General features: G+C 40.3%; 3 protein-coding genes across 3 annotated transcripts; 2 read left to right on the top strand and 1 right to left on the bottom strand.

Annotated features, from left to right (window-relative positions):
• The first annotated feature begins 2,735 nt into the window (after positions 1–2,735).
• On the top strand, positions 2,736–6,397 carry LOC146654206 (extracellular calcium-sensing receptor-like). The gene is made up of 6 exons (XM_085429299.1): positions 2,736–2,911; positions 3,130–3,427; positions 3,571–4,365; positions 4,456–4,683; positions 4,834–4,957; positions 5,493–6,397. Exons 1-6 carry the CDS (start codon positions 2,835–2,837, stop codon positions 6,395–6,397), a joined length of 2,427 nt encoding a protein of 808 aa, XP_085285425.1. The 5' UTR covers positions 2,736–2,834.
• A 1,480-nt stretch (positions 6,398–7,877) lies between these two features.
• Positions 7,878–10,370, bottom strand: LOC146654207 (E3 SUMO-protein ligase ZBED1-like). The gene is made up of 3 exons (XM_085380880.1): positions 9,241–10,370; positions 8,433–9,052; positions 7,878–8,345 (listed from the first exon to the last, which is right to left on the bottom strand). The coding sequence occupies exons 1-3, from the start codon at positions 10,103–10,105 to the stop codon at positions 7,950–7,952; spliced, it is 1,881 nt and encodes a 626-aa protein (XP_085237006.1). The 5' UTR covers positions 10,106–10,370; the 3' UTR covers positions 7,878–7,949.
• A 6,462-nt stretch (positions 10,371–16,832) lies between these two features.
• LOC146654208 (extracellular calcium-sensing receptor-like) lies at positions 16,833–27,921 on the top strand. Its single transcript, XM_085379973.1, has 6 exons — positions 16,833–17,023; positions 17,161–17,458; positions 17,540–18,334; positions 18,486–18,713; positions 18,890–19,013; positions 27,008–27,921. The coding sequence occupies exons 1-6, from the start codon at positions 16,848–16,850 to the stop codon at positions 27,919–27,921; spliced, it is 2,535 nt and encodes an 844-aa protein (XP_085236099.1). The 5' UTR covers positions 16,833–16,847.
• Positions 27,922–27,981: the final 60 nt, after the last annotated feature.

Consider the following 27,981-nt stretch of genomic DNA (forward strand, 5'->3'; position numbering starts at 1 on the left):
TTTGCTGGTGATGTTCAGTAACAACAGCATTAATGAGACAGTCAGGTCAAGGCAATATGACAAGATCAGACCTAATTATTAGGCTGATGATTAACAGAAATGACATTCATTCACTGTAGCAAAAGTAATTTGTAATAACATATAAAATCATTAGTTCATCTTCCTCGCAATGGTATTTGCTGATAATCCATTGTGGGCTGGTTTGGAGGGGGCCCCCAAAGACCTGGTGGATTCAGCTGTTGTTGTGATGCCAGTGCTGCTGCTACTGCATGTTTTTATCTTAGTCTTCAAATCCATAGGTGTTGTGACCATCTGCTTGGCCTGTTTTGTTAATTTCCTTTTCATTCTGTCAGGGCTCTGTGTGCGGGTAGGCAGAGGTGAGGATCCAAAAGCAGGACTCGCTGAAAACCATAGCTTTATAGCTGGCGATAAAAACAAAACATGAACTGAACACTGACTGCAGAAAACAGAAATCAAACCAGGGAAAAACACAAACTAGAACACACAGGCAAAATCTGATTGTACGACGCGACACTGAGCAAAAACAAACACAGAGCTAAAATACACAGGCCTCGACGTACCTGGAAATCCCTCACCTAGGGTCTTCTGGGTGAGGGATTAGATCAAACACAGAGTGATTCAGAAGGCCCCTATGAGAAGAACACTTAGGGAACAGTTCACCCTGCCCATGATAGGGTTGCCGGGGCCCCTCCCTAAAGCCAAGCCCAGGGAGGGTGCCCAAGGGCAAGCCAGGCCTTAGTCCATGGGGCTTGGCCAGGCACAGCCCAAAAAAAGGACATGGGCCCATCGTCCTGCAGGAGGCACCGTAGGGGTCATGGGTGCATTGTGAGCTGGGTGGTGGTCAGGAGCAGAGGCCCTGGCGGACTGATACCTGGATACCAAGACTGGCAATTGGGAAATTGAATTTTACCTCTCTGATGGGGACAGAGGCTGAGTTAGTGTGTGAGGTTGAGAGGTACCAGCTGGATATAGTCGGGCTCACCTAAATGCACGGCTTGGGCTCTAGAACCAGTCTCCTGGAGAGAGGTGGTGGACTGGAGCGGGTATCCTAGTATCTCCTCGGCTTCCTGTCCGTACATTGGGCTTTCTTCAAGTGGACAAGAGGGTTCGTTCCCTGCGCCTTCGGGTCGGGTAACGGGTCTTGACCATCGTCTGCACTTATGCACCAAGTGGCGGTTCAGAGTACCCAGCATCTTGGAGTCCCTGGGTGGGGTGGTAGAGGGTGCTCCACCTGGGGACTCTGTGTTCCTACTGGGAGACTTCAATGCTCATGTGGGCAATGACAGTGAGACCTGAAGGGGCGCAAACGGCCTCCCGGATCTGATTGTTGTTGGACTTCTGTGCAAAACACAGTTTGGCCATAAGGAACACCGTGTTTGAACATGGTAACGGGCTTGGTTAGCCTGTGGGAATTTGGAGGCAGCTGATAGCTACCAACAGGCCAAGTGGAACACGGCTTGGGCAGTGGCTGAAGCAAAATTTTGGGTGTGGGAGGAGTTCGAAGAGGCCACAGAAAAAGACTTTCGGACTGCCTCGAAGAGATTCTGGCACACTGTCAGGCGACTTAGGAGGGGAAAGCGATTGCTCTACCTACACTGTGTATAGTGTTGGTGGAGCGCTGCGGACTTCAGCTGAGAAAATATTCAAGCGATGGAAAGAATATTTTGAGGACCTCCTTAATCCCACTGTCATGGCTTCCATGGATGAAGTGTGAGATGGCCCCACAACAGCCCTTTTGAATGTCTCCCTAATTATGAGGTCTCAAGGTTGGCAAGTATGCTCCCACTCCCCAAATGCTCTCAGCCAGCCACAAGCATGCTCTGCTACTCTGTCATAGTTAGCTGATATGACTGATAGGCTTAACGGCCTCTAGACTGTGGAGCAGCTATGCCATAAGTGAGTGGCAATGTGAACACAATAACACAACAATCAACTAACTTGTAATCGAGTGCGTTACAATATGTAAGGAAACATGTTAGAAGTGGCTACAGGTTGTATTTATTTTAAAGAACAGAACAGACTCAATATATGAAGAATCATACAGAAGGGTGAGAGAAGGCCAACAACATCCTAATTGTCCTTCTCACCTCAAGCTTCATGTTTTGAACAAGGCTCAAACACACAAATATGCATAAACACGCATATTTAACCCTGATAAAGTTATTTATTGTTAGCAGATTAGACATGCAACCCTTCTGCCTCCAGACAGCAGACAAGTACAAGCTAAACTACAACACTAGCAGGATATTCCTTTGTTTAGAAAAACATTGCATATAAGATAACAAAGCAGGTTTTTGTTTTGAGCCTACCATAGATCAGAAAGCAGGTTGTTGTTTTGAGCCAGCCCTAAATCAGAAAGCAGGTTGTTGTTTTGAGCCAGCACTAAATCAGATTCTCTTGAGTCTAATTAAAGTTAAAGAAAATGTAGTTTAAACTGTATCTCAGTCAATTAAAAAATTGATAACAAATACGTATTTGGGATTTAAGCACATATAGAATATATTTTGAATAAGACTATAGTATATCACAGAGTTACTCCTCTCACCCCACCTTTTTGTTCCACAGGGATTAATTTTTGCTACTTTAAAATGTATAAATACAAGTCTTACTGTATACAGTGCCATATAATGCCACCCAGTGGTTTAGGTTTTCCAGACAGCATGCCATCTACGCAGAAATGGCCAGAACAGGGGTGGGCATTTTTACAACTGTTATTGGTAGCGTGTTTCTCTCATAGTGAGGAGATATGCAAGAGAAGAGGGGACCCTGAGAACCCCCAACTGTCTAAGAATGGGGATATTATACTAGGAGGGATGTTCTCTTTTCACAGCAGCTGGAAAGACAGAAAGGATAACTACATGCAGAAACCACTACCACTGCAATGTACCAGGTATAACATTGCAAAAATTTATTCAATTTTGAAATATCTAAAAGTGGTCTCCAAAAAAAAAAGGTGTCAGGTCTTTTGTCTCATTCTGGTTTAGATATTCATGTATTTCAGTTGTGTTACTGACGGATTGATTTTAACTGAGTGACATTTAACAAAGTTCTGTGTCTTCTTCAATGTGAAACTAAATATTATATCAATTATTTACTGTTTGGATCAAGTTTGAATTTCAGAGAGTTCCAGTTTGCCCAGGCTATGCGTTTTGCCATTGAGGAGATTAACAACAGTTCAGATCTACTGCCAGGAGTCTCTCTGGGCTATAAAATGTATGATACTTGTGGCTCCATTGCCAGAGGTATAAAAGTTGCACTTGCCTTAGTAAATGGTAATGAAATTTTTTCTGCAGTGTCTGGAGTACCCTGTACCAGACCTGCATCAGTGCAGACCATTTTGGGAGAGACTTCTTCATCTCCTTGCATGGCAATATCAACTGTAATTGGGCCATTTTATATACCAATGGTAGGTAGGATTGGTAGAAATGTAAGAATTTCTGGAAAAAAAAACCCCCAACAAAAACCATTTGCCTTTATTGTTCCACTTTATCAATATATATCATTCTTTGTGTTTTTCCATGTGAATGAGTTCTTTTTCCTTTCTTTTAGATCAGTCACTTTGCCACATGTGCTTGTCTCAGTGACAAAACCAAGTACCCATCCTTCCTCAGAACAATACCAAGTGACTACTACCAGAGCAGAGCCCTGGCCCATTTGGTCAAGTACTTTGGATGGACTTGGGTTGGAGCTATTCGAACCAATGATGATTATGGAAATAATGGCATGGCCACATTCACAGAAACTGCACAGCAGCTGGGCATCTGTCTAGAGTATTCTGTATCTTTTTTTAGGACAGATCCCTATGAAAAAATTCAAAAGATCATTGAAACTATAAAGGCTTCAACCTCCAAGGTGATTGTTGCCTTTCTTTCACACATGGATATGGATGTGCTAATAAATAAACTGTCTGTCCATGGCCTAACTGGGTACCAGTGGGTAGGCAGTGAGTCTTGGATATCTGATTCCCAAATAGCTGCAATGGATATACATCACATACTAGATGGTGCCATTGGTCTTTCAATTCCAAAAGCACATGTCAGTGGCTTGAAAGAGTTTATACTGAATGTAAAATCACTGAATTCATCTAATAATGAACTCTTTATTGAGTTCTGGGAGACACTATTTAGTTGTAAGTTCAAGGAGTTGAACTCAACAGCAGAAAATCCGAGGGAGTGCACTGGACATGAAGATATGACTGGAGTTCAAAACAGTTTCACTGATATGTCACTTATGTCTATCTTTAACAATGTCTACAAAGGAGTGTATGCTGTGGCCCATGCACTTCACAAAATCCTCAGCTGTAATGAAACATGTAACAAAAATGTGCAGCTAGATCCATTCATGGTGAGGTTACATTTGAACAAAAAGTAGCAGTTGTGCTGTCTGTGTTACAAAATGAGATTCAATAAATTAACAGACTGCTTGTCTTCTTAGATTTTGCAGCGCATTCTAAAAATTTATTTCAAAACAAAAGAAGGTGATGAGGTTTACTTTGATGAGAATGGAGATCCAGCAGCAAAGTATGAAATTATAAACTGGCAGCCAAGAAAAAACAGTATTGTGGAGTTTGTGACAGTTGGTCTTTACGATGCATCACTTTCTCCAGACAAACAGCTGACTTTGCAAAATAACTCATTAATTTGGGAAAGTAACACAAAGCAGGTAAGGTATTAGAAAATAATTAAAACCGTAATTAAAAGCTACAATTTCAATTTTGAATGTTTGAATTTGGTTTGAATTTGAGGCAATGAAAAATAAAGCTCAAATGATACAGGGACTTTTGTTGTAGTCATTGTGCATTTATCCATACAGGTGCCTGTGTCAGTTTGCAGTGAGAAATGTCCCCCAGGAACACGCAAGGTTCTCCAGAAAGGAAGGCCTGTTTGCTGCTATGACTGTATAAGATGTGCAGATGGCGAGATCAGCAACATTACAGGTTTTGTGCTCTAACAGAAACTTTAGAAGTTAGTGAGGCAGGCTTTGCATTTTTGTTTAATTCACATATCCCCCAAAGCCAGTAAAATACACCTTATACACCTTATAAAAAAGAAACAGACAAAAAGACCTATGCCAGATGTCTTTTCACAGTTCAAGAGTCAACTCCAGGTGACACCAAATCTTCAACGTTAATAGAAATAAAAAAAATATAACAAAACAGTCAACTCAGCAGATAACATGGGTTTGTAGGTTGATCTCTTTTCATTTTTGTATGCTCTATATTTGGCTAGGTGCAGAGTAGAAACTGGAGCAATGTAAGAAATGCATCATCTGCTATGTTGATGAGAAAGTGAAGAAATGTCAGGAAACATGTTGCTTCTTCTCTTTATGATTGTGTGACATCAGTAGCTTACTAGAGTAATTGTAGAAATGATATAGGATAAAGTAGATGTAAACACTGAAAATTATGCACTTGGGGAAAAGTGAAAAATCTACTCATGAAGTGTAACATCTGGTTCATTATCAATTTGCAGATTCTGTCAGCTGTGTGAGATGCCTCCCTGAGTTTTGGCCAAATCAGAAAAAAGATGCCTGTATTAAGAAAGAGGCAGTGTTTCTATCATATGAAGAAATTATGGGAGCACTCCTGACTGCTGCATGTTTATTTGGAACATGCATGACTACTGGTGTGGCATTAATATTCTTCAAATACAGGAAAACTCCTATTGTGAGGGCAAACAATTCTGAGCTGAGCTTCCTGCTGCTCTTCTCTTTGACATTGTGTTTCCTGTGTTCTCTGACATTCATTGGTCAGCCCTCTGAATGGTCTTGCATGCTGCGACATGTAGCATTTGGCATCACCTTTGTCCTTTGTATCTCTTGTGTTCTGGGGAAAACAATGGTTGTTTTAGTGGCTTTCCGGACTTCACGTCCAGGGAGCAATGTAATGAAATGGTTTGGACCTGCACAGCAGAGACTCTGTGTTACAGGTTTCACTCTTATACAAGTATTCATATGTGTCATCTGGCTAACAATTTCTCCGCCTTTTCCATTTAAGAATTTCAAAGAATTTAAAGATAAGATTACCTTAGAGTGTGCTTTGGGCTCTGTTGTAGGTTATTGGGCTGTGCTTGGCTACATTGGACTTTTGTCTCTCTTATGTTTTATTTTTGCTTTTCTGGCTCGGAAACTGCCTGATAATTTTAATGAAGCCAAGTTTATCACCTTTAGCATGCTGATATTTTGTGCAGTGTGGATCACATTTATCCCAGCGTATGTCAGCTCTCCAGGGAAGTTCAGTGTTGCTGTAGAAATATTTGCTATTCTTGCCTCCAGTTTTGGACTGCTGATTTGCATTTTTTTCCCCAAATGTTATATCATCTTACTGAAACCAGAAAGGAACACAAAAAAGAACATGATGGGAAAGGGAGCTCCATAATCATCTTTCTGAAAAAAATAAATAAAACAATATGTAAGCAATGGTTTGGATATTCAAACAACAGTTCACTTCATCCTTCGGTTACAAAGATTGTATTTTTAAAATGCATATGAATATACCAGTGACATTAATATGGTCATATTGCGAAAAGTATTCACGCTCACTCATCGAAATTATTGAATTTAGGTGTTTCAATCACAGGTGTATATAACCATGCATGTAGGCATGCAGACTGCTTCTACCATCTACTATCAAAAAGTTGATTCTGTTCATTGGACATAGTGTTTTCAGTAGGAGAAATGTTTTGTCACTCATCCAAGTGACTTCTTCACTCTCAGCTGACTTCAGCTTTCCCAAACCTACTCTACTTGGCTCTACTTTAAGAGTCACCACCATCTCAAAGCAGGATATCAAAGACATAGCACAAGTTTGTCCACGTGGAGGTATTTCTCCTCTTTATTGTGAGTGTTGTTAGAGTCATTGCTCAAAAAAGTTGTCATGGTGTGCGCTTTGTGAAAGGCCGGAGGAAGGACCCAAATGCAGGCCCAAAAATTAAACTCAAAGCGACAGCTTTATTTGCTAGAAAAACTCAAACATGAAATACAAGATAACTCAAACTAGAAACTCAAAGCACAAAACTCTAATCAGACAGCTGGGAAAACTAGAAAAGAAAACCAGGAACAGAGAACCAGAATGTTACCATAAGCACAGAGGAGAAAACGCAGCACAATGAAGGTACAACACAACAACTAACAGAAAGAAACACAGGACTTAAATACACAAGCAGGACAACAAGAGGATGGGGAACAGGTGGTAACACAACTGGGACAAGTCAGACCTAACGAGACAAGGGAAGCAAAACCAGACACAGTGCACACAGTACAGGGAATATCAAAAGAAAACAGGAAACATATGACAGGCACAGAGGCATGGACTTGACACTGAACAGAGGGAACATGGAGCACGGGGACAGGATTAGGGCTGCACGATATTAGGAAAACCTGCGATGTGCGATAACTGTGATCAATACTGCGATAACGATATGACTTGCGATAAAATAAATAGCAAAAAAAAAACAAAAAACAAATACATAATTTCCGTTTTACTGCACAGTTTTATTTAATGAAAGCTGCTGTATTAGCAGTGTAACAACAAAGTGCAGTCAAACATTGAAACATTGCCCCCATAAAAAAATTTCTGAGGCTTGAATTCTGAAAGACATCCTTCCCGGTCTCTATAATTAGTTTTAAATAAACATAACTTAAATTATACTGCAAATTATCTCTATGCAGTTGTTCATCATTTTACCACTCACCAAGTAGTTATGATGCAAGTCAAAACTGGAGTGGAAACTTTACTAGATTAAACTATAGGTAAGAACTTGTCTGCTGTGGGAACACACCAAAGAACAATTGTCTACCTTTGTGGTCGTACTGGCCAAGACTAATATTATCAACAATTAAGAACAATGTAGGTAGTGTGTTTTTGTAATTTTTTGAAAAAAAAAAAAGGTTTCTCTATCTTGCATTCATCCTTCCTGAGTGAATGTTTTTTATGGCAAGTTCTTGTTAAGGAAAACCAACATGTTTACTCTCCAAGGTTTTAAACATGTGCGCTGACATGTTACTATGTTTCCTGATGTACTAAAAAGTCTCTCTGAAGGTGAGCTACTTGCAGGTATGCAGAGATACTTCCTTGCAAGCTTGCTTAGCTGTGGGAATGTCATTTTGTGGAGTTTCCACCATGCCAAGGGGTCTTCCTCACTGTCTATGGCCGTGGATAGCAAGTAGCTGTTAAGCTCAGCTTCAACAGCTTGTGAGAGATGCATAAAAGAGGAGGTAGGGATTGGAGCTGCCTTGAAGAAACTGCCCAGGGACTTTTTTGCCTTCTTCAGGGGACGACTGGGTGGATCATCTGTCTGGGCCTCTGGTTCAGCGGAGCTTCTCTCCTGGAACAGAAAGCAGATTATAAGAAAAGTAAACATTTTGGACTAAATATGAATTGAAAGGTTTTATATATAAGCATGCATGAATACCTTCTGTGCCACTGCTTCCATTTCTGACATCACTCTGGTCTTGATGTCTGAGACTCGATCAGTGCTGGTGTAGCTGACTTTAAATCTGGGATCCATGAAGCACGCCATGTCCATAAGTTCCTGGGTAGCTGGATTTTCATATTTAGTAATCAGGTACTCGAGGATTTTCTTCTTAATTGATTTTGTCAAATCACTGTCTTCTTCCTTCTCTGCAAGCACCGACGTCTTCATCAGATGAAGGACTGGTTTTACATATGAAACACTAACGTAGCTCTCACCAGACAGGGCATCTGTAAAGTCTTGCAGGGGGTGTAATGCCTGGTTGACAGACTCCAGTACCTCAAGATCCTGCCAAGTAGGAATCAAGTGTCTTGATTTCTTGTCTGCTGAGATGACATCAGAAATGGCCCGCTGCTGCTCCAGGACTCTCTCAATCATCTTCTGCCTGGAACCCCACCTGGTTGGGCATTCTGTGATCAGTGTGTGCTCTGGGAGGTTGAGCTTCTGCTGTGCTTTTTTCAGAGCCATCTTTGCTTTCCAGCTGTGGCAAAAATGTCCAACTAACTTTTTGCAAAGTCCAATGGCTCGGGCAATGCGGGCATCATCTTTGATAGAATTTTCTGGAGAAATAAGAGGAAACAAAAAAACTGTCATGTTTAAAACCTTTTTTTTTAAAAAAAAAAAAAACTAATTGAAATTTATAACTAAAGTTGTCTAAAAAGGTAACATTATCCTTATCAATATCAATTTGATAATAATGTATAGCACATTTTCATTGCTAAAAAGATCTGCCTTGAATAAAACTTACCGATTGCAAGGTGCAGCCTGTGTCCAAAACACTGAAGTCTGACCCAGTTGTTTAGCTCCGTGGCTCTCACAACATTGGCACCGTTGTCTGTGGTGATGCACACTTGTCGATCTTCTTTAAGATCCCAGCTGGCTAACACCTCACGTAATACATGGGCTATATTTTCACTAGTGTGGGAGTCTGGAAAATACACAGTCTCTAGACACCGTGTTTTCAGTTCAAAGTCTTCGGTGAGGAAGTGCACTGTGAAACTCATATATGGTTCCGTTGTACGACTTGACCATAGGTCTGTAGTGCTTGCGTAGTTTTCAGCTTGGCTCAGTTCAAACATGACGGTCTTGCGGCATGTTTCATACATTTGTGGAATGGCGACATGTGAAAAGTAGTTTCGTGAGGGGATGCGGTATCTCTGGTCCACTTTATGTATCAGACTGGTGAAGCCCTCTCTGCTAACTGTATTTATAGGCATCATGTCTTTAGCCAAAAAATGTGTAATGGCCTCTGTTATTTCTTTGTACCGCTTCGACGTTTTCTCATAAGGAATTCCACTTGAAAAACTCTGATACAGAGACGGCTGTTGGACTGCTGCGCTCTTTGTCTTAACATTAGCAACCTTTGTTTGGCTAGCCCTATCTTTCTGGAACTCTTCAAACAGTTCTCTGTGGTTGTATTGAAGATGATGGTGGAGATTAGTCGTGTTTCCTCTGGTGGTTGCCACGAGTGTTCGGCAAGTTTTGCAGAGTACCTGTGTTTGGAGAACGTCGTCTTTATCAAATCCAAAGTACCTCCAAATAAGTGAGGTACTATTTTTTTTTTTAGCCACGAGTTCAGTAGCATTCTCGTCACGCGTCTCGCTCTCAGCCATTACAACTCTGACTCGTTGCTGCAGCGTTGTTCGCGCCCGACCTGCGTAGGAGGCGGGCCTCTAATCCATTTGATTGGTTAATGCCGTGAAGGGCTCTATTCGACTGGTCAAATGTGTAAATGGATTTCTTTGATTGGTAAATTCTTTACAGCACGTGTGTAAACATTTTAAGGTACCCAATTATCGCAGTTTACGCCGTCTTTTGCGATGGGCCCATCGCGCAGGCTGATATCGCGATGACAATAAATTTTCGATTTATCGTGCAGCCCTAGACAGGATTAACTGGGGAACAAGAAAATAAACATGAAGACAGAACTACGCCTACACTAAACATGAGGGGCACAGGAACAAAACCCAAGAACTAGAAACCCCAAAGAAGAACTAGATAGCTAGAAATACAATACCATAAACCAAAAAGACTATTAATAATAAACTATGATGAAATCAAATATTAATAATAACACAAAACACTGGGTCACCAACCCATGACCGTTACAAAAGTAATGTATTACACAAATTACACAAAACACTTTTCTTAACCCTTTAAAACCAGTCGGAGCGGGCACGCTCTGTTTTGCATAACTATTTTTAAATCGCGGTAGCACTGCAACCACATAAGCTAGCGCAATAATTTTTTTTGCATATGAAACCGGAGGAGTTGTACTTACATCTTATGCCATCAGCTTGTCCTAGGTCACGGTTTCCTTCCACATATAGCTTTGCAAAAACTGCATAAAAAGTGTTTGCAGGAACAAAAACATAATATTCCAGAAACCCCAAGTGTTTTGGAGTTTGTACGTGTTTTGGAGTTTGCATGTGTTTTTTAGTTTGCAAGTGTTTTGGATTTTCCAAGTGTTTTGGATTTTCCAAGTGTTTTGGAGTTTGTACGTGTTTTGGAGTTTGCAAGTGTTTTGGAGTTTGCACGTGTTTTGGAGTTTGCATGTGTTTTTTAGTTTGCAAGTGTTTTGGAGTTTGCATGTGTTTTTAGTTTGCAAGTGTTTTGGAGTTTGTACGTGTTTTGGAGTTTGCATGTGTTTTTTAGTTTGCAAGTGTTTTGGAGTTTGCAAGTGTTTTGGAGTTTTTACGTGCTTTGTCTCTAGGGGCCAACGTACAGTTGCATTCAACTAGCGCTTCAAAATAGGAGTGAGAGGAGCAAAAAGTAGCAGGTAATTTCAAATGGAGCATTTCTGTTTGTTGCACTGTGTGTCTGCTAGCTAAATTTACAGCAGCTGTATTTCACAGTAGTGATGCGCGAATCATGAACGAATCGTTCAATACTCGAGAATCACTTTACTGACTCATGAATCATGATTCACAAGCCCAACTAACTCACTGACTCATCCCTGTTGCTGTTAGCAGCAATGTATCTAGCTTATAATTAAAATTGTGGAGAAAAACACAACATCCAGTAACATAACAAAAAAAATTCTGCTCTGAACTTGAAGAAAAAACCCTGAGTACAAGCTCACATCAAGAAAATAGCTCCTCGGTTCACAGTAGCATCGCTCTGCTAACATGCTAACAGCACATTTGAGCTACTCACCCCCTCCCTTCCTGTGCTGAATCGTAAGCCTAAGCGAATCACTCAGGACTCACTAACCCCCTACCTCCTGTGCTGAATCGTAAGCGTAAGCAAATCACTCAGGACTCGCTCACCCCCTCCCTCCTGTGCTGAATCATAGAGCGAATGAATCACTCACTCGCTAACCCCCTCCCTCCTGTGTTGAATCGTAAGCGAATCACTCAGGACTCGCTCACCCCCTCCCTCCTGTGCTGAATCATAGAGCGAACGAATCACTCACCCCCTCCCTCCTGGCTCACAGCTTCTTCTTCTTCTTGGTTGGCAACCACTGTTAAGGCACATTACCGCCCCCTGGCTCACAGCTCAGTGGACATTTAGATGAGAAAATATATATTTAACACATTTAAGGAAAATACTAATAAAATAAAAAATAAAAATATATTAAAATAAAAATAAATAAATGTTTATTAAGCAATTTTGATACGAAATTGCTTAATTTTAGAAATGTTTTTGCTCTTTTTTGCTCTATAAAATAGTTGTTTTCTTTTAGAATCATTCATCTTAGCAGTAGGATTTACATGAAAAGAGAAACAAATTAAGTTTGAGTGAAAATGTATATTTTTTGCACTCTCTGGTCGACTGACTCAGTGACTCAAAAAAACAGATTCACTTTGGTGAGTGATTCATTAAAACTCGATTCAGTAAAAAGAATCAAATTTACCATCACTATTTCACAGGGAGCAAAAAGAAAAAGAAGTAACTTCACTCAGAGATACTGTAGAGCTTTCCAAAGCCCGCCCGAGCCATTGCAGGGGGGGGGGGGAGGCGGCGCTATGAAAAAGGAAAAAAAACAAACAAACAAACAAACAACAACTGTCACGATTTGTCCCGTCTGTCTAAACAGTATCCTACAGTTGTTGACGTTTTTAAGCCCATGTTGCACAGAGAGGCATATGTTGAAAAATGTATTGATAGCAATGTTGAATATTATTACACAGGAAAAAAACAACTACACATAAAATAATTACACCATGATGCCTCTGCCTTTCTAAATGGGGGGACAGTAACTGCGTGTGTATATGTAAGCGTGTAAAACCTGAAGATAGTCAGATTAACAGTAACAATATTTTGTCTCTATCTGCCATTCTGCAATTCATCTCATGTAAACAATAACGTGCGCACAGCATGACGTGAAAAAAGGCACACACCTTTGAGGTTGTGTGACGAACTCTGTATTCCTCGTTCACACGTAAACGCAAAAAAGGAGTTTTAAAAAAATCTCAGTTTTCGGTGATTCGAAACGCCGTTTATGTGTGGACGAAAGTCCCAAACGCATAGAAAAAGCTGCGTTTTCAAAAAAAACAAACATTTTTCTTGTAAAAGAAAGGAGGGCCTAACGAAAAAAGTTTGATATAGAGTAAGATAAGAAAGACAGGACAGGAGAGGAAGAAGAGACATTCTGATTGGTATTTGATTATTGGAAATTTAAACCTTATTAGTAAGTCCTCGTGTTTTGGACTTTGTGTCTGTACATGTGACATTATGTTTTTTCATGTTGTAAGACGTGCTGCAGGTAGATTGTTATTTAAAGGTTGCATGGAGTTTAGTGCAGGGTAAGCAGTAATGGATTCAAAATAAAGCACTGTGTTGGACTGGAACACAATGGCTGCTGTGGTGCTCATGGTCAAAGTGACTCTTTACATTAGGAGTAACGGAATACATGTACCGCCGTTATGTATTTAAAATACAATATATGAGTAACTGTATTCTGTTACATTTACAGTTTAAAAAGGTGGTATTCAGAATACACATGCTTTTTTGAAATAAAGAGATTACACGGCGGCCTTTTCCTGTTTCATATGTTAGGTTAGGCCAGGGGTTCCCAAACTTTTTTCGCTGGGCCCCCCTTTGTTTTACAGAAAAATGTTCGCGCCCCCCTCGCACGCACACGCACATCCTCCAACCACACACACGCATATTTTGCTCAATTGTGGTTTATTTCACACCTCAAACATTTAGTAAACAAATAAGCAAATACAAGTAATCTACAGGTAGTAAGAAAATAAACTAGTAACTCTTTTACGCTACGTCTGCACCTACATGGGTATTTTTGAAAACTGCAACCACAGCCTCCCAGACACTGTTCAGAGAGGTGTACTGTTTTCCCTCCTTGTAAATCTCACATTTGATGATGGACCACAGGTTCTCAATGGGGTTCAGATCAGGTGAACAAGGTGGCCATGTCATTAGTTTTTCTTCTTTTATACCCTTTCTTGCCAGCCACGCTGTGGAGTACTTGGACGCGTGTGATGGAGCATTGTCCTGCATGGAAATCATGTTTTTCTTGAAGGATGCAGACTTCTTCCTGTACCACTGCTTGAAGAAGGTGTCTTCCAGAAACTGGCAGTGGGACTGGGAGTTGAGCTTGACTCCATCCTCAACCCGAAAAGGCCCCACAAGCTCATCTTTGATGATACCAGCCCAAACCAGTACTCCACCTCCACCTTGCTGGCGTCTGAGTCGGACTGGAGCTCTCTGCCCTTTACCAATCCAGCCACGGGCCCATCCATCTGGCCCATCAAGACTCACTCTCATTTTATCAGTCCATAAAACCTTAGAAAAACCAGTGTTGAGATATTTCTTGGCCCAGTCTTGACGTTTCAGGTTGTGTGTCTTGTTCAGTGGTGGTCGTCTTTCAGCCTTTCTTACCTTGGCCATGTCTCTGAGTATTGCACACCTTGTGCTTTTGGGCACTCCAGTGATGTTGCAGCTCTGAAATATGGCCAAACTGGTGGCAAGTGGCATCTTGGCAGCTGCACGCTTGACTTTTCTCAGTTCATGGGCAGTTATTTTGCGCCTTGATTTTTCCACACGGTTCTTGCGACCCTATTGACTATTTTGAATGAAACGCTTGATTGTTCGATGATCACGCTTCAGAAGCTTTGCAATTCTGACACTGCTGCATCCCTCTGCAAGATATCTCACTATTTTTGACTTTTCTGTGCCTGTCAAGTCCTTCTTTTGACCCATTTTGCCAAAGGAATGGAAGTTGTCTAATAATTATGCACACCTGATATAGGGTGTTGATGTCATTAGACCACACCCCTTCTCATTACAGACATGCACATCACCTAATATGCTTAATTGGTAGTAGGCTTTCGAGCCTATACAGCTTGGAGTAAGACAACATGCATGAAGAGGATGATGTGGACAAAATACTCATTTGCCTAATAATTCTGCACTCCCTGTAGTTGTTTTTTTCCTGTGTAATAATATTCAACATGATGCTCACTGTGCAGGTGCTAGCAAAGAGTCAAAATTGTATTGTTTTTTTTTCTGAAAATGTTTGCACATTACTGTTGTGCTCTCATCTTTTTGTATGATAAAAATAAAAGTAATGTACATATCCATACTGTAGACTGTGCCGCTATTTTCCTTCTCTGGAGCACAAACTCAAATTAGCTCACTGTAGCAGAAGTACAAGTGGAATCAATAAACGGGATCGAGAGACAAGCAGACTTAACAGTTCCAAGGAACTGGACTTCTGGGAATCTGTTCTTAAGTCCCGTTCCTAGACACTAATAATAATGCACCAACCTACTCGAGAGCTTTCTTAATTTGGTTAGATGTTGTGTTGTCTTCAGTTTTTCATTACCATGGAAATAATTCTGTCAGCACGCAGTTTAGTTGTCTTATGCACACTTTCAAGTCCTTTGATGCTTTTTTTTCTTTTATTTATTAATTTTTTTAAATGTAACAGATTGTTGCTTTATGATTTATTCACATTCAAAGCAGTATGTGTTAAAAAATTTTTTAGTAATGTGACTATGTAAACAATTTTCATTGTGTAACCAGAAATACTATAAAACATTATGTTGTATATTATTATAACGTATTAAATTACGCTAGTAGGTAGGTAGGTAGGTAGGGTAGGGTAGGTGTAAGACCACAATTTTCCAAATGACCAAAAGAGGGTGCTAGGCATTGTTGGAAAAGAAAGAAGAAAAGAGAAAACAGAAAAATGGATGCAGCAGAATTTGGTGCTTTAGAAAGTTAGCCTGGATTAAACACAAGAATTATATTTTTTTCTTTCTGGTTAAATGTTATTAACAGTGTTATTTTATCATTATGTGTGAAATACAACTAAGATGTGGAATAAGGTACTATGCTGTTTTGTAATGATATAAAATATTGCAGTTGCTGTTACACTTTATGAACACAAGTAGATTAGAAATTTTTTTTAAGAAAGCAATCGTTAAAATTACATTTTTGTAATTTTTATTTTTAAGTGTTTCATTGCAACTAAGAGTGTGAGTCTTTATTGCTAAATTTATACTCTTTCTCTTCTCAGTTTCATTGTGATTTTACTTCCTCACACAGACAAAAGACGGGTGAAGTGAAGAAAATCAAATTGGTAGCTAGTTGTTGCAGTTGGAGAGGGAACCACTGTAAACACAAATTACTATAAAGAAAAAGTGAAATTGTTGATACTGACAGCCTGAAATACCTCCAAACTGTCGATTTTTTAGTATTAGCTTCTCCCCTTCTAGCAACTGGTAGACTGCTGGTAATCTTTATTGTAGAAAACACAGAAAAACATCAAACTGAATCGATCTGACCCATCAGTTGCCCAACTGTGAGAAATACAGTTGTTTTAAGATTGATATATAATATTGCATCACTAATATGAATGTAGGTGTGTGAATGGGTGAATGTGACTTACACAAAGCTCTCAGAGCAGCCTGAAAATACAATATAAAGTGAAGTAAATAAAGTAGGCAGCTCAATTATTTTAATTGAATTAATAAATAAGTATGTGTTTTCTAAGAAAGTAATAATAACAACTTTTTTGTCACTTACTGTAGGAAGAAGCCACTATAATTTCATAATTTTTCAGTGCATATTTATTTATAGTGAATCACTTTTTGTATTATAACTACATATTACATACCTACACACCTAAACTGCATTTCCTTCTTTTACAAAAAGTAACCTCCATAAAATTGTATAATTGGACATGTTCCTCCTCTTCCTCAACCTGAGAATGCATCATCTCTCTTCTGTTATTACATCTTAGGTTGCACCAGAAGGTATAAATATCAGTGCAAGTCTTTCATTTACACGAAGGCATTTATAATGGCATTAAGTGGTTTAGCTCTAGACTTGGCATCCTCACACAGATGGCCAGAGCAGGGGTGGGCACTTCTCCAATTATTATTGATGGCTTCTTTTTCTCAAGCTGAGGACCCAGTGTGCACGCAGAGAGGTGATTCTGGGAACCCAGTCCTATCAAAAGATGGGGATTTTATATTAGGGGGGATGTTCTCTTTTCACAGCAGCTGGGAAGACAGAATGGACAACTACACACACAAACCAATGCCACTACAATGTACCAGGTAAATGATAAGAAATGAATTTAATACAGTCATTTAAGAAATTCATCAATTCTTGGCTTTAAACATCCTTTGAAATGTTTTTTCCAAGTTTTAAGGGAAAATGTGATGCAATTCCAATTATTTGTAAATGTCTCAAGTTTAAATTTCAGAGATTTCCAATTTGCACAGACTATGCTTTTTGCAATTGAGGAGATTAATAACAGTAGAGACCTACTGCCAGGAATCTCTGTGGGCTATAAAATCTATGATACTTGTGGATCTGTGGCCAGAAGTGTAGGTGTCACACTGGCTTTGGCTAATGGAAATGAAATTGTGTCTGTACCCCCGAAGGCACCATGTACCAGACCTGCACATGTGCAGGCGATAATAGGAGAGACCTCTTCTTCTCCATCCATTGCAGTAGCTACTGTTATTGGACCATTTGTTCTGCCAGTGGTGGGTAGGCTTCTTTCTTTATACATTTTATATATATATAAAGATATATATAATGTTTAAAAAATATTTTTATTCTCTTAGATCAGTCACTTTGCCACATGTGCTTGTCTCAGTGACAAAACTAAGTACCCATCCTTCCTCAGAACAATACCCAGTGACTACTACCAGAGCAGAGCCCTGGCACATTTGGTCAAGCATTTTGGATGGACTTGGGTTGGAGCTATTCGAACCAATAATGATTATGGAAATAAAGGCATGGCCACCTTCACAGAAACTGCACAGCAGCTGGGCATCTGTCTGGAGTATTCTGTATCTTTTTTTAGGACAGATCCATATGTGAAAATACAAAAGATAATTGAAATTATAAATGCTTCAACCTCCAGGGTAATTGTTGCATTCCTTTCCCATGTGGATCTGGATGTGCTGCTACATGAGTTTTCATACCATAACTTGTCTGGGTACCAGTGGGTAGGCACTGAGTCGTGGATATTTGATTCACAAACAGCAAAAATGGATATACATCACATACTGAATGGTGCCATAGGTCTTTCCATTCCTAAAGCACATGTCACTGGCCTGAGAGAGTTCATACTGGATGTTAAGCCACTGAATTCATCTAATAATGAACTCTTTATTGAGTTCTGGGAGACACTATTTAGTTGTAAGTTCAAGGAGTTGAAATCATCAGCAGACATTCAGAGAGAGTGTACTGGACATGAAGATCTGAACGGAGTTCAAAACAGCTTCACTGATATGTCTCTCATGCCTATCTTTAATAATGTATATAAAGCAGTGTATGCAGTGGCACATGCACTTCACAATATCCTCAGCTGTAATAAAACATGTAACAAAAATGTGCAGCTAGATCCATTCACGGTGAGCTTTACACCAACTTAAAAGATTAAATCACATTAGCACGAACATTGTTGTCATAATTAAAAAAATATTTTGTCTTTCATAATCTTTGACCATTAGGTGTCCAAGATATCTCTATTGCAAGTAACTGAGTTTTGGCATGTTATCTTAGGTTTTGCAACACATACGAAAGATTCACATCACAACAAAGGAAAGAGATGAGGTTTACTTTAATGAGAATGGAGATCCAGCAGCAAAGTATGAAATTATAAACTGGCAGCCAAGAGAAAACGGCGTTGTGGAGTTTGTCACAGTTGGTCTTTATGATACATCATTGGCTCCAGAAAAACAGCTAAATTTGCAAAACAAGGCTTTAATTTGGGCAAGAAACACAAAGCAGGTACACATTCATACAACTTTGGGGTTTTTTGTTTTATTTTTTTCAATTTATAAATATGTATTTAATTTGTTTTACAGTATTTTGGTTTTGATCTTTCAAAATTAAGAAATTGTTTGACAGAGAACTTCATTTTTTTCTTAAAGTCCATATGCAGTTTAATTTTCTTGATCATGCAGGTTCCTGTGTCAGTTTGCAGTGAGAAATGTCCCCCAGGAACACGCAAGGTTCTCCAGAAAGGAAGGCCTGTTTGCTGCTATGACTGTATAAGATGTGCAGAGGGACAGATCAGCAATGTTACAGGTGTGGTGACATTTCATTTTAACTTTGGTGCATTACAAAGCAAAGTTAGCCATGTAGGACGGTCATACGAGAACTATTTAATAATCGTGATGTTTGTTTTTATGCAGACATAATATGCATTTAGTACGGAGCCCTGCAGGGGACATGGGAGAAAAAAAAATTAAGACGGACTTTTGCGAGATCTCGCAAAACTAACTCGGGATCTCGCAAAAGTTTTGCGAGATCTCGCAAAAGAAACTCGGGATCTCGCAAAACTTTTAGCCGCATTCTTCGGATGCCGGCTCGAAGCCGACCGGGAGGTCGAGGCACGATGTGCCGGGAAAGCGGTGTTCCTCCCGGCTGTAGTAGGTCTCGACCTCCCGTTAGCTTCGAGCTAGCGGGAAGAATGCGGCTAAAACTTTTGCGAGATCTCGCAAAAGTTTTGCGAGATCCCGAGTTTGTTTTGCGAGATCTCGCAAAACTTTTGCGAGATCCCTCCCATGTCCCCTGCGGGGCTCCGTAATTTCGATTTCCTTCTCAAACTAAGTAAAACTATTTAACTAATAGTCACAGAATCATAACATTTCAACAGTAAGGAGACAGATTTATGTTGGGCATTGTTTCAGTTGACGGTTTTGGATTTTTACAGAGCTGCATAGAACTATATGTGCATTTTTTCACATATATACTCATAATTTAAAATACATGAAACTAGTAACCAATATGATGAAGAAGAAATCATCCATTCATTTTCTGCTGCTTATCCATGTCTCGGTCATGAAGTAGAATTGATAAAAAGAATTAGATAAAAGTTTACATGGAAAAAAAGAACAGGTTTATTCAAGACGTTGTATTTAGTCTTGTTGTTGCTAATAATAATAATAGAAATAATAATAAATTTTACACACAGAGACCCGCAATAACATGCACAACTTACAAGTCAAAATAGAAATATAAAGATATAGTCTGTGCCAAATTTCATCAGGTCTTTTTATTTATATTGTAGTGTCTCTCCAACAGAAGACAGAGACAGTCGGTTATTCTGTTTCTGAGTTTATTTGGAACAGTAACACATGTTGTTCTACAGACTCTCTGTCATAGGTAGCTGATATAATTGACAGGCTTAACAGCCTCTAGACCAGGGTTCTCAAACTTGCGGCCCCTCTACTTGCGGACTGCATATTGATGTGAAGAATTTTTTTTAAATTATTATTCAAAACATAATTTAATATGAAGGCAATGTGAGCAGAGTGTTACAGGTATTGCCCTTTAAGAATGTAGCCAGTGTAGTCTGTGCTTTAGGGAGATAGTGTGGGACTGCCTCTCCGTTATGTGTGTGAGTGTGAGCGAGGGAGAAAAAGGGGAGTCAAAAAGTATGAGTTCTCACCGACCAGAAACAGGAGATGGAAGCATGTAAATATAATAACAACCACTCCAGCCAAAAAGAATGCTTGACGAGCCCAGTTGTAAGTAAGCTGTTAAGACTAGACTGTACACTGTGTTCGTGTTTTCCTCCGAAACAATAGAGTTCAGTTGGAGCAGCCTTTCAACACCTCTCTCTGTCTCTCACTAGCAAAGTTGACCCAGACAGTAAAGCTAGTTCCTGGCTATGAGCCCAACACAGAACCCGACATATTAGCCAGAGGTCTCTTTACTACGGTATGGAGCCGTTGACCTGGCTGAGGTAGCAAGAGAGTACACACACGTGGAAGGATTGGCTGTGCCAGTTCAATGAGAGTCAAAAACTAATGTGTACACTTACGTCTGCATTTTTATTTTGTTAAATATGAACAAAATTATAGCAGAAGTGCTGTCACGTGTTTGGCCAGAAAGAGCGTACCAATTTGTTTATTTGGTAGTTCAATGAAAGGCTTCAGTTAAGAGTGAGAAAAAGAATTCCTTTCATGTTTGCAGTTTTGTCTTGTTATACAATATTTGAAATTTAAAACAAACAAACAAAATACAACATTTTAGGAAATATTAGTGGGTGTTTTCTGGTTTGTTTGGGTTTTTTGTACTACTTGAACATGAAAGTGGCCCTCCAATGAGATGGTGGTGCCAGCAGTGGCCCGTGGCTCATTTGAGTTTGAGACTCCTGTTTTAGACTATTACACCTTCAAGGATACTCAGTAAATTACTTCTTTGCAGGTGTGGAGCATATCTGCCAAAACTGTGTGGCAATTCTGAAAACAGTAATAACACAACAATTGGATTAACTTGTAATCCAGTCCATTACAATATATTTTAATGCCTTACAAAACCATGATTATACATAGTCTGCTTTTTTTCTGTAAAGTAACTCTTATGTTAGCCTCTCAGTTATAGTCAGTGTTTAATATTTACCACAATCCTTTGTTCTAAACTTAGAGTTAATACAATTAATGGTGATTAATACTCAATAAATGTTTTTCTCTATCTGATAACACCACTGAGGCTAAATATTAAACACTAAATAATATTTGGAATAATATCTGGAAAGTATAGAAAATCTATTATAACTCCTTGTAAAATTTAAATAAAAAGTATGCCACAATCACAAACACTGATGGATGCTCAATTTAATTTAATTCAATTTTAGTCATACAGCTCTAAATTGCAACAACTGTTGCCTTGAGGCTGTTGTTGTTGTTGAAAGCTGGTTCAAAAGTAGAAAAAGAAGCCTGAAAACCAAAGGCTCTGGCTCCCATTCTACTTTTAAATACTCCAGAAACCACAAGTAAGCTTGCAGTCCAAGAGTGAAGTGCTCTAATAGGGTGATATGGTTATTAAGATAAGATGCGACCTGAGTATTCAAGAGCTTAAAAATGAGAAGCCCGATTTTAAATTCAATTCTGGATTTAACAGGGAAGGGAAGCCAATATTGGAGAAATATACAGTACACTCTCTTTCTAGTTCCTGTCCATAATCTTGCTGCAGTATTTTGGATTACGTGGAGGCTTTTCAGGGAGTTTTTAGGACATCCTAATGACAAACCAATTAAAAATACTCCAGCGTAGATGTACTAAATGCATGCACTAGTTTTTTAGTGTCACTCTGAGATAGGATATTTCTAATTTTAGAGATATTGAGCAAATGGTAAAAAGCAGTCCTACATATTTGTTTAATATTTGACTTCAAGTTTCCTCACAGTGTTACTGGAGGCTAAGGTAATGCCATCCAGAACAAGAATCTGGTTAGATACCATATGTCTTTGATTTTCAGGCCAGTGCAATAACCTCAGTTTTATTTGAATTTAGAAGTAGAAAATTAGAGGTCATCCAGGTCTTTGTCTTTTAAGACATTCCTTTCGGTCAAACTAATTGGTATCTGGCTTCATGGATAGATAAAGTTGGGTGTCATCTGCATAGCGGTGAAAATGTATGCTATGCCTTCTGATTATACCTCCTAAGGGAAGCATGTGTAATGTAAACACAATTAGAACCATGTGGAACTCCATAATTGACCTTACTGTGTGAAGAGGACTCTCCGTTTACTTGATAGCTATGATACAAACCACTGCAATGCAGTACCTGTAATGTCTACAGCACACTCTAATCGTTGTAATAGAATATTATGGTCTACATTATCAAACATTGCACTGAGGTCTAACCGGACAAGCACAGAGATGAATGCATTGTCTGAGGCCATAAGAAGATAATTTGTAACCTTCACTAAAGCTTTCTGTTTCTGTACTGTGATGAGCACTGAATCCTGACTGAAACTCTTCAAATAAGCCATTCCTCTGTAGATGATCAGTTAGCTGTTTGATAACTACTCATTCAAGAATTTTTGAAAAGAAACAAAGGTAGGAGATTGGCCAGCAGGGTCAAGAGATGTCTTTCCAAGTAATGGTTTAACTATTGGCAGATTGAAGGCCTGTGGTACATAGCTGATTATTAGAGATAGGTTGATCATATTTAAGACTGATGCATTATTAATGGTAGGGCTTCTATGTGCAAATGGGAAGTAATTACTGAAGTTAACTCAGAAAGATCAATTGGAGAAAAATACTCAAAATAAGTACCAGTGGTACTGAAAGTAGCTGTAGATAATGTTACAATCTTTGAGATGATTATGAGTAAATTTTTTTTCTCCAATGGTTACAATTGTATTTGTCGTGGTGGAGGGTTTATGTGTCCCAGGGACCCCAGGGGCTATGTTGTCCGGGGGCTTGTATCCCCTAGTAGGGTCTCCCATGGCAAATTGGTCCTGGGTGAGGGACCAAAGAGTGATTCAGAAAACCCCTATGAGTAGAACATCAAGGGAACAGTTAACCCTGCCCGGGATAGGGTTACCGGGGCCCTGCCCAGGAGCAAGGCCCGGTGAGGGTGCCCAAGGGTGTCTGGTTAATGGGCCTTAGCCCATGGGGCCTGCCAGGCACAGCCCAAAAAGGGGACATGGGTCCACCGTCCTGCAGGCCACCACCTGCAGGAGATGGGGTAGGGGTTGGGTGCTGGGTGGCGGCCAGGAGCGGAGGCTCTGGCGGACCTGGAGAGTTTCTCAGTCTGGAGCTGCCCCTGGTGAGAGGCAGCAGGCTGGGGTGGGTATCCATAGTATCACCTTGGCTTGCTGCCTGTACATTGGGGTTTCTCCCGGTGGACAAGAGGGTTTACTCCTGCGCCTTCAGGTCGTGGAATGGGTCCTGACCGTCATCTATGCTTATGTGCCAAGTGGCAGTTCAAAGTACCCAGCCCTTTGGAGTCCCTCTTGGGGTGGGGGTTTCAATGCTCATGTGGGCAATGACAGTGAGACTCGGGGGGCATAACTGGGAGGAAAAGCTTCTCTAGACCTAACCGCGGACTTCTGTGCAAACCCCAGTTTGACCATAACAAACACCATGTTCGAACATAAGTGTTCATAAGTGCACGTGGCACCAGAATGCTCTAGGCTGGAAGTCGATGATTGATTTTATAATCGTATTACCAGACCTGCGGCCATATGTTCTGGACACTCAGGTAAAGAGACGGGCTGAGCTGTCAACTGATCACCACCTGGTAGTGAGTTGGATCAGGTGGAGGATGCTGGACAGACCTAAACATATAGTGAGTGTGCACTGGGAACGCCTGGCAGAGGCCCCAGTCCACAAGATCTTCTTTTTTTTTTTTTTTTTCTCTTATGGAAGTGACAAGATCTTCAATGCACACCTCCGGCAGAGCTTCAACAGCATTCTGAGGGAATCTGTGGACATTGAGTCCAAATAGACCATATTCAGCACCTCCATTACCAAAATCACTGCACTGTGCTGCAAGGTGGTTGGTGAATGTCATGCTGGTAACCCCTGAACCAAATCGTGGACACCAGAGATGAAGGAGCCACCAGGCTGAAGGAGGAGTCCTATCAGGCTTGGTTAGCCTGTGGGACTTCAGAGGCAGCTGATAGGTACGGACAGGCCAAGCAGAACATGGCTCGGGACTCGTCACTGCACGGATATTGGACTGCCTCAAAGAGATTTTGGCAAACCGTCAGGCGACTCAGAAGGGGAAAGTGGTACTCTACCTGCACTGTGCATAGTGCGGGTGTAGCGCTGCTAACTTCGACTGAGAAAATTGCCCTGAGTTCCTGAATGCTCTGGATTTTTTAAGGCTGTCTTGGCTGACACACCTCTTCAATGTTGTGCGTTACCTCTGGAATGGCAGACCGGATGGTGGTTCCCACCAGAGGGTGTGTTCCAATTACAGGGGGATCATACTCCTCAGCTTCCCTGGGAAAGTCTATGCCAGGGTGCTGGAAAGAAGAGTCCATCCGTTAGCTGGACCTCAGATACAGGAGGAACAGTGCGGTTTTGTCATGGAACACTGGACCAACTCTTTATCCACTCGAGGATACTTGAGGGTGCATGGGAGTTTGCCCAACCAGTCCACGTGTGTTTTGTGTATTTGGAGAAGGCATTCGACCATGTCCCTCGGAGTGTCCTGTGGGAGATGTTAACAGAGTATGGGGTATCTCTCCCATGGCTACATGCCATTCAATCCTTATTCAACTGTTGCAAGAGATTGGTCCACATAGCCGGCAAAAAGTTGGTCTCATTTCAGATGGGTGATGGGCTCCGCCAGGGCTGCTTTTGTCACAGGTTCTGTTTGTAATTTTTATAGACAGAATTTCTAGGCGTAGCCAAGTGTCGGAAGGCTTTTATTTGAGTGGTCTCAGAATCTCATCTTTGCTTTTTGTGGATGATGTGGTTCTGTTGGCTTCATCAGGTGATGGCCTTCAGCTCGTGCTGGAATGGTTTGCAGCCAAGTGTGAAGCGGTAGGAATGAAAATCAGTACCTCCAAATCTGAGGCCATGGACCTGGAAAAGGCTGAAAAAGAGTTCCTGCCCCAAGTGGAGGAGTTTAAGTATCTCGGGGTCTTCTTCATGAGTCACGGGAGAAGGAAGCAGAGAGAGCTGAGCGTAAAAGGGAAGCTCTCAATTTACCGGTCGATCTACGTCCCTACCCTCACCCTATGGTCATGAGCTGTGGGTAGCGACTGAAAGAACGAGATTGCTCTCCCTTGCCTCTCCCTTAGAGAGGGTGAGAAGTTCAGCCATCTGGGAGGGGCTCAGAGTAAAGCCGCTGCTCCTCCACATTGAAAGGAGCCAGTTGAGATGGTTCATGCATCTGATAAGGATGCCTCCTGGGCACCTCCTGGATGAGGTGTTACGGTCATGTCCCACTGGGAGGAGACCCCGGGGCAGACCCAGGACTCGCTGGAGAGATTATATCTCTCGGCTGGCCTGGGAACACCTTGGTGTTTTCCCGGACAAGCTGAAGGAGGTGGCTGAGGAGAGGGAGGGTTTCTTTGCTTAGCCTGGTGTTAACCTGGCATTCGAGGCTAATTAGGATAATTTACATCTGGCTCTGCATTTAGATTATGTAATTATTTTATATTTTATATCTGTAATTTATATTTCATATTGTGATTTTACCTGTATCATGGTTTTACTGGAAAGCACTTTGGTGTACTTCGGACTTTAAATGTGCTATATAAATAAATTTGATTGATTGATCAATGGTCATGAGAATTTGCATATTAATGATCAAGGAATGGACCTCCCAGCCCATTGTTCATTCAGTGGTGCTAGTTTCAGACATGTTGTGTTGAGTCTGTCATATTTAGCATTTACATGGATGTTAAAATCACCAGCAATAATTATTTTATTTGATCTGACCAGTAAATCAGATAAAAAGTCTGAGAAATTAGACAGAAACTCTGTATAAGGCCCAGGTGGAAGATAATAACAAATAAGACTGTTTTTTGAGTCTTGAACAAGGCTAAGCATCAGGCTTTCAAATGAATTAAAAGTCTGTCTTGGTCTTTGGTTGATTAATAAGTTGATGTGGAAAACTGCTACCACACCGACCCCTCAGCCCTGATAGTTACTATGGCTCAGGGGTGTTGATTCATTTAAACTAACGTAATTATTCTGCTGTAACCAGGTTTCTGTAAGGCAGAGTAAATCAATTTGTTAATCAATTATTAATTAATGTACGAACAGACTAAAAGACTTGGAAGAGAGAGACCTAATATTTAATAATCCACATTTTACTGTTTTACTCTTTGTTGTAGAAGCGCATTATTTTATTGTCCCTTTTTTGCGATTTTTTATGTTTAAGTTGTTTTTTGCCGGTTTTTAGTTTGTTTTTTTGTCTGTTTGGGAGCTGACACTGTCTCTGAGGAGATGGGGTTTTGGGGAATAATGGGAGGAGAGAAGCTGCAAAGAGGCGTGTAAGACTGCAACTCTGCTTCTGGGTCCCAACTCTGGATAGTCAGGTTTTGGGGGGAATTAATACATTTGGCAAGACTTCTAGAAATGAGAGCTGCTCCATCCAAAGTGGGATGCATGCCGTCTCCTCTCTAGACATCACATCTGTTAATCCTTACTTGATCACAAACCAGTATACCTGTGTGCTTAACTTAATAAACATATTGTTTATCACCTTGTAATTGTACAGCATCAGTAGGATGTTTCATGGATGTTTTAAATGCAAACACATATGAAATTGTGCTCATTAAATTTAACAACTTGTAACATCTGCATCAATATTAATTTCCAGATTCTGTCACTTGTGTGAGATGTCTACCTGAGTTTTGGTCAAATGAAAGAAGAGATTCCTGTATCAAGAAGGAAGCAGTGTTTCTGTCATATGAAGAAATTATGGGAGCACTGCTCACTGCAGCATCTTTATTTGGGGCATGCATGACAATTGGTGTGATACTCATTTTCTTCAAGTATAGGAAATCTCCTATAGTGAGGGCAAACAACTCTGAATTGAGCTTCCTGCTGCTCTTCTCCTTAATTCTGTGCTTCCTGTGTTCTCTGACCTTCATTGGTCAGCCCTCTGATTGGTCCTGTATGCTCCGACATGTAGCATTTGGCATCACCTTTGTCCTCTGTATCTCTTGTCTTCTGGGAAAAACAATAGTTGTTTTAATGGCTTTCAGAGCTACACGTCCAGGTAGTAATGTTAAAAAATGGTTTGGGCAGACACAGCAGAGACTCTGTGTTACAGCATTCACTCTTATACAAGTTGTCATTTGTATCATCTGGTTAACAACTTTTCCTCCTTTTCCATCTAAGAATTTGTTACAATTCAAAGATAAAATCATCTTAGAGTGTGCCCTTGGCTCAGCTGTAGGCTTTTGGGCTGTTCTTGGTTATATAGGACTTCTGGCTATTTTATGTTTTATTTTTGCATTTTTAGCACGAAAACTACCCGATAATTTCAATGAGGCCAAGTTTATCACTTTCAGCATGCTGATATTCTGTGCAGTATGGATTACATTTATCCCAGCATACGTTAGCTCCCCTGGGAAGTTCAGTGTTGCTGTAGAAATATTTGCTATACTTGCATCTAGTTTTGGACTGCTAATTTGCATCTTCATACCCAAATGTTATATAATCTTACTGAAGCCAGAGAAAAATACAAAAAGGAATATGATGGGGAAGAAGGTACCAAATTCACTTTGAAAATTGAATTTAGTAAAATGGTATTTTACTCTTATTATTTTTCCCAAATTAGTTTGTCAC

Source organism: Rhamphochromis longiceps, linkage group LG14 (assembly GCF_057381845.1).
Source record: "Rhamphochromis longiceps isolate RC_006_pf linkage group LG14, R_longiceps_female_GT1.1, whole genome shotgun sequence".
NCBI lineage: Eukaryota > Metazoa > Chordata > Actinopteri > Cichliformes > Cichlidae > Rhamphochromis > Rhamphochromis longiceps.

Excerpts from the sequence above, each read along its gene's own strand:
- LOC146654208 (XM_085379973.1), top strand. The coding sequence starts at position 16,848 with ATGGCTTCTTTTTCTCAAGCTGAGGACCCAGTGTGCACGCAGAGAGGT. Across the intron at positions 17,459-17,539 it reads GACCATTTGTTCTGCCAGTG|ATCAGTCACTTTGCCACATG; the intron begins GTGGGTAGGCTT and ends TTATTCTCTTAG. Across the intron at positions 19,014-27,007 it reads ACAGATCAGCAATGTTACAG|ATTCTGTCACTTGTGTGAGA; the intron begins GTGTGGTGACAT and ends ATTAATTTCCAG.
- LOC146654207 (XM_085380880.1), bottom strand. The coding sequence starts at position 10,105 with ATGGCTGAGAGCGAGACGCGTGACGAGAATGCTACTGAACTCGTGGCT. Across the intron at positions 9,053-9,240 it reads CAGGCTGCACCTTGCAATCG|AAAATTCTATCAAAGATGAT; the intron begins GTAAGTTTTATT and ends TTATTTCTCCAG. Across the intron at positions 8,346-8,432 it reads TGGAAGCAGTGGCACAGAAG|GAGAGAAGCTCCGCTGAACC; the intron begins GTATTCATGCAT and ends TTTCTGTTCCAG.
- LOC146654206 (XM_085429299.1), top strand. The coding sequence starts at position 2,835 with ATGTTCTCTTTTCACAGCAGCTGGAAAGACAGAAAGGATAACTACATG. Across the intron at positions 2,912-3,129 it reads CTACCACTGCAATGTACCAG|TTTGAATTTCAGAGAGTTCC; the intron begins GTATAACATTGC and ends GTTTGGATCAAG. Across the intron at positions 4,958-5,492 it reads CGAGATCAGCAACATTACAG|ATTCTGTCAGCTGTGTGAGA; the intron begins GTTTTGTGCTCT and ends ATCAATTTGCAG.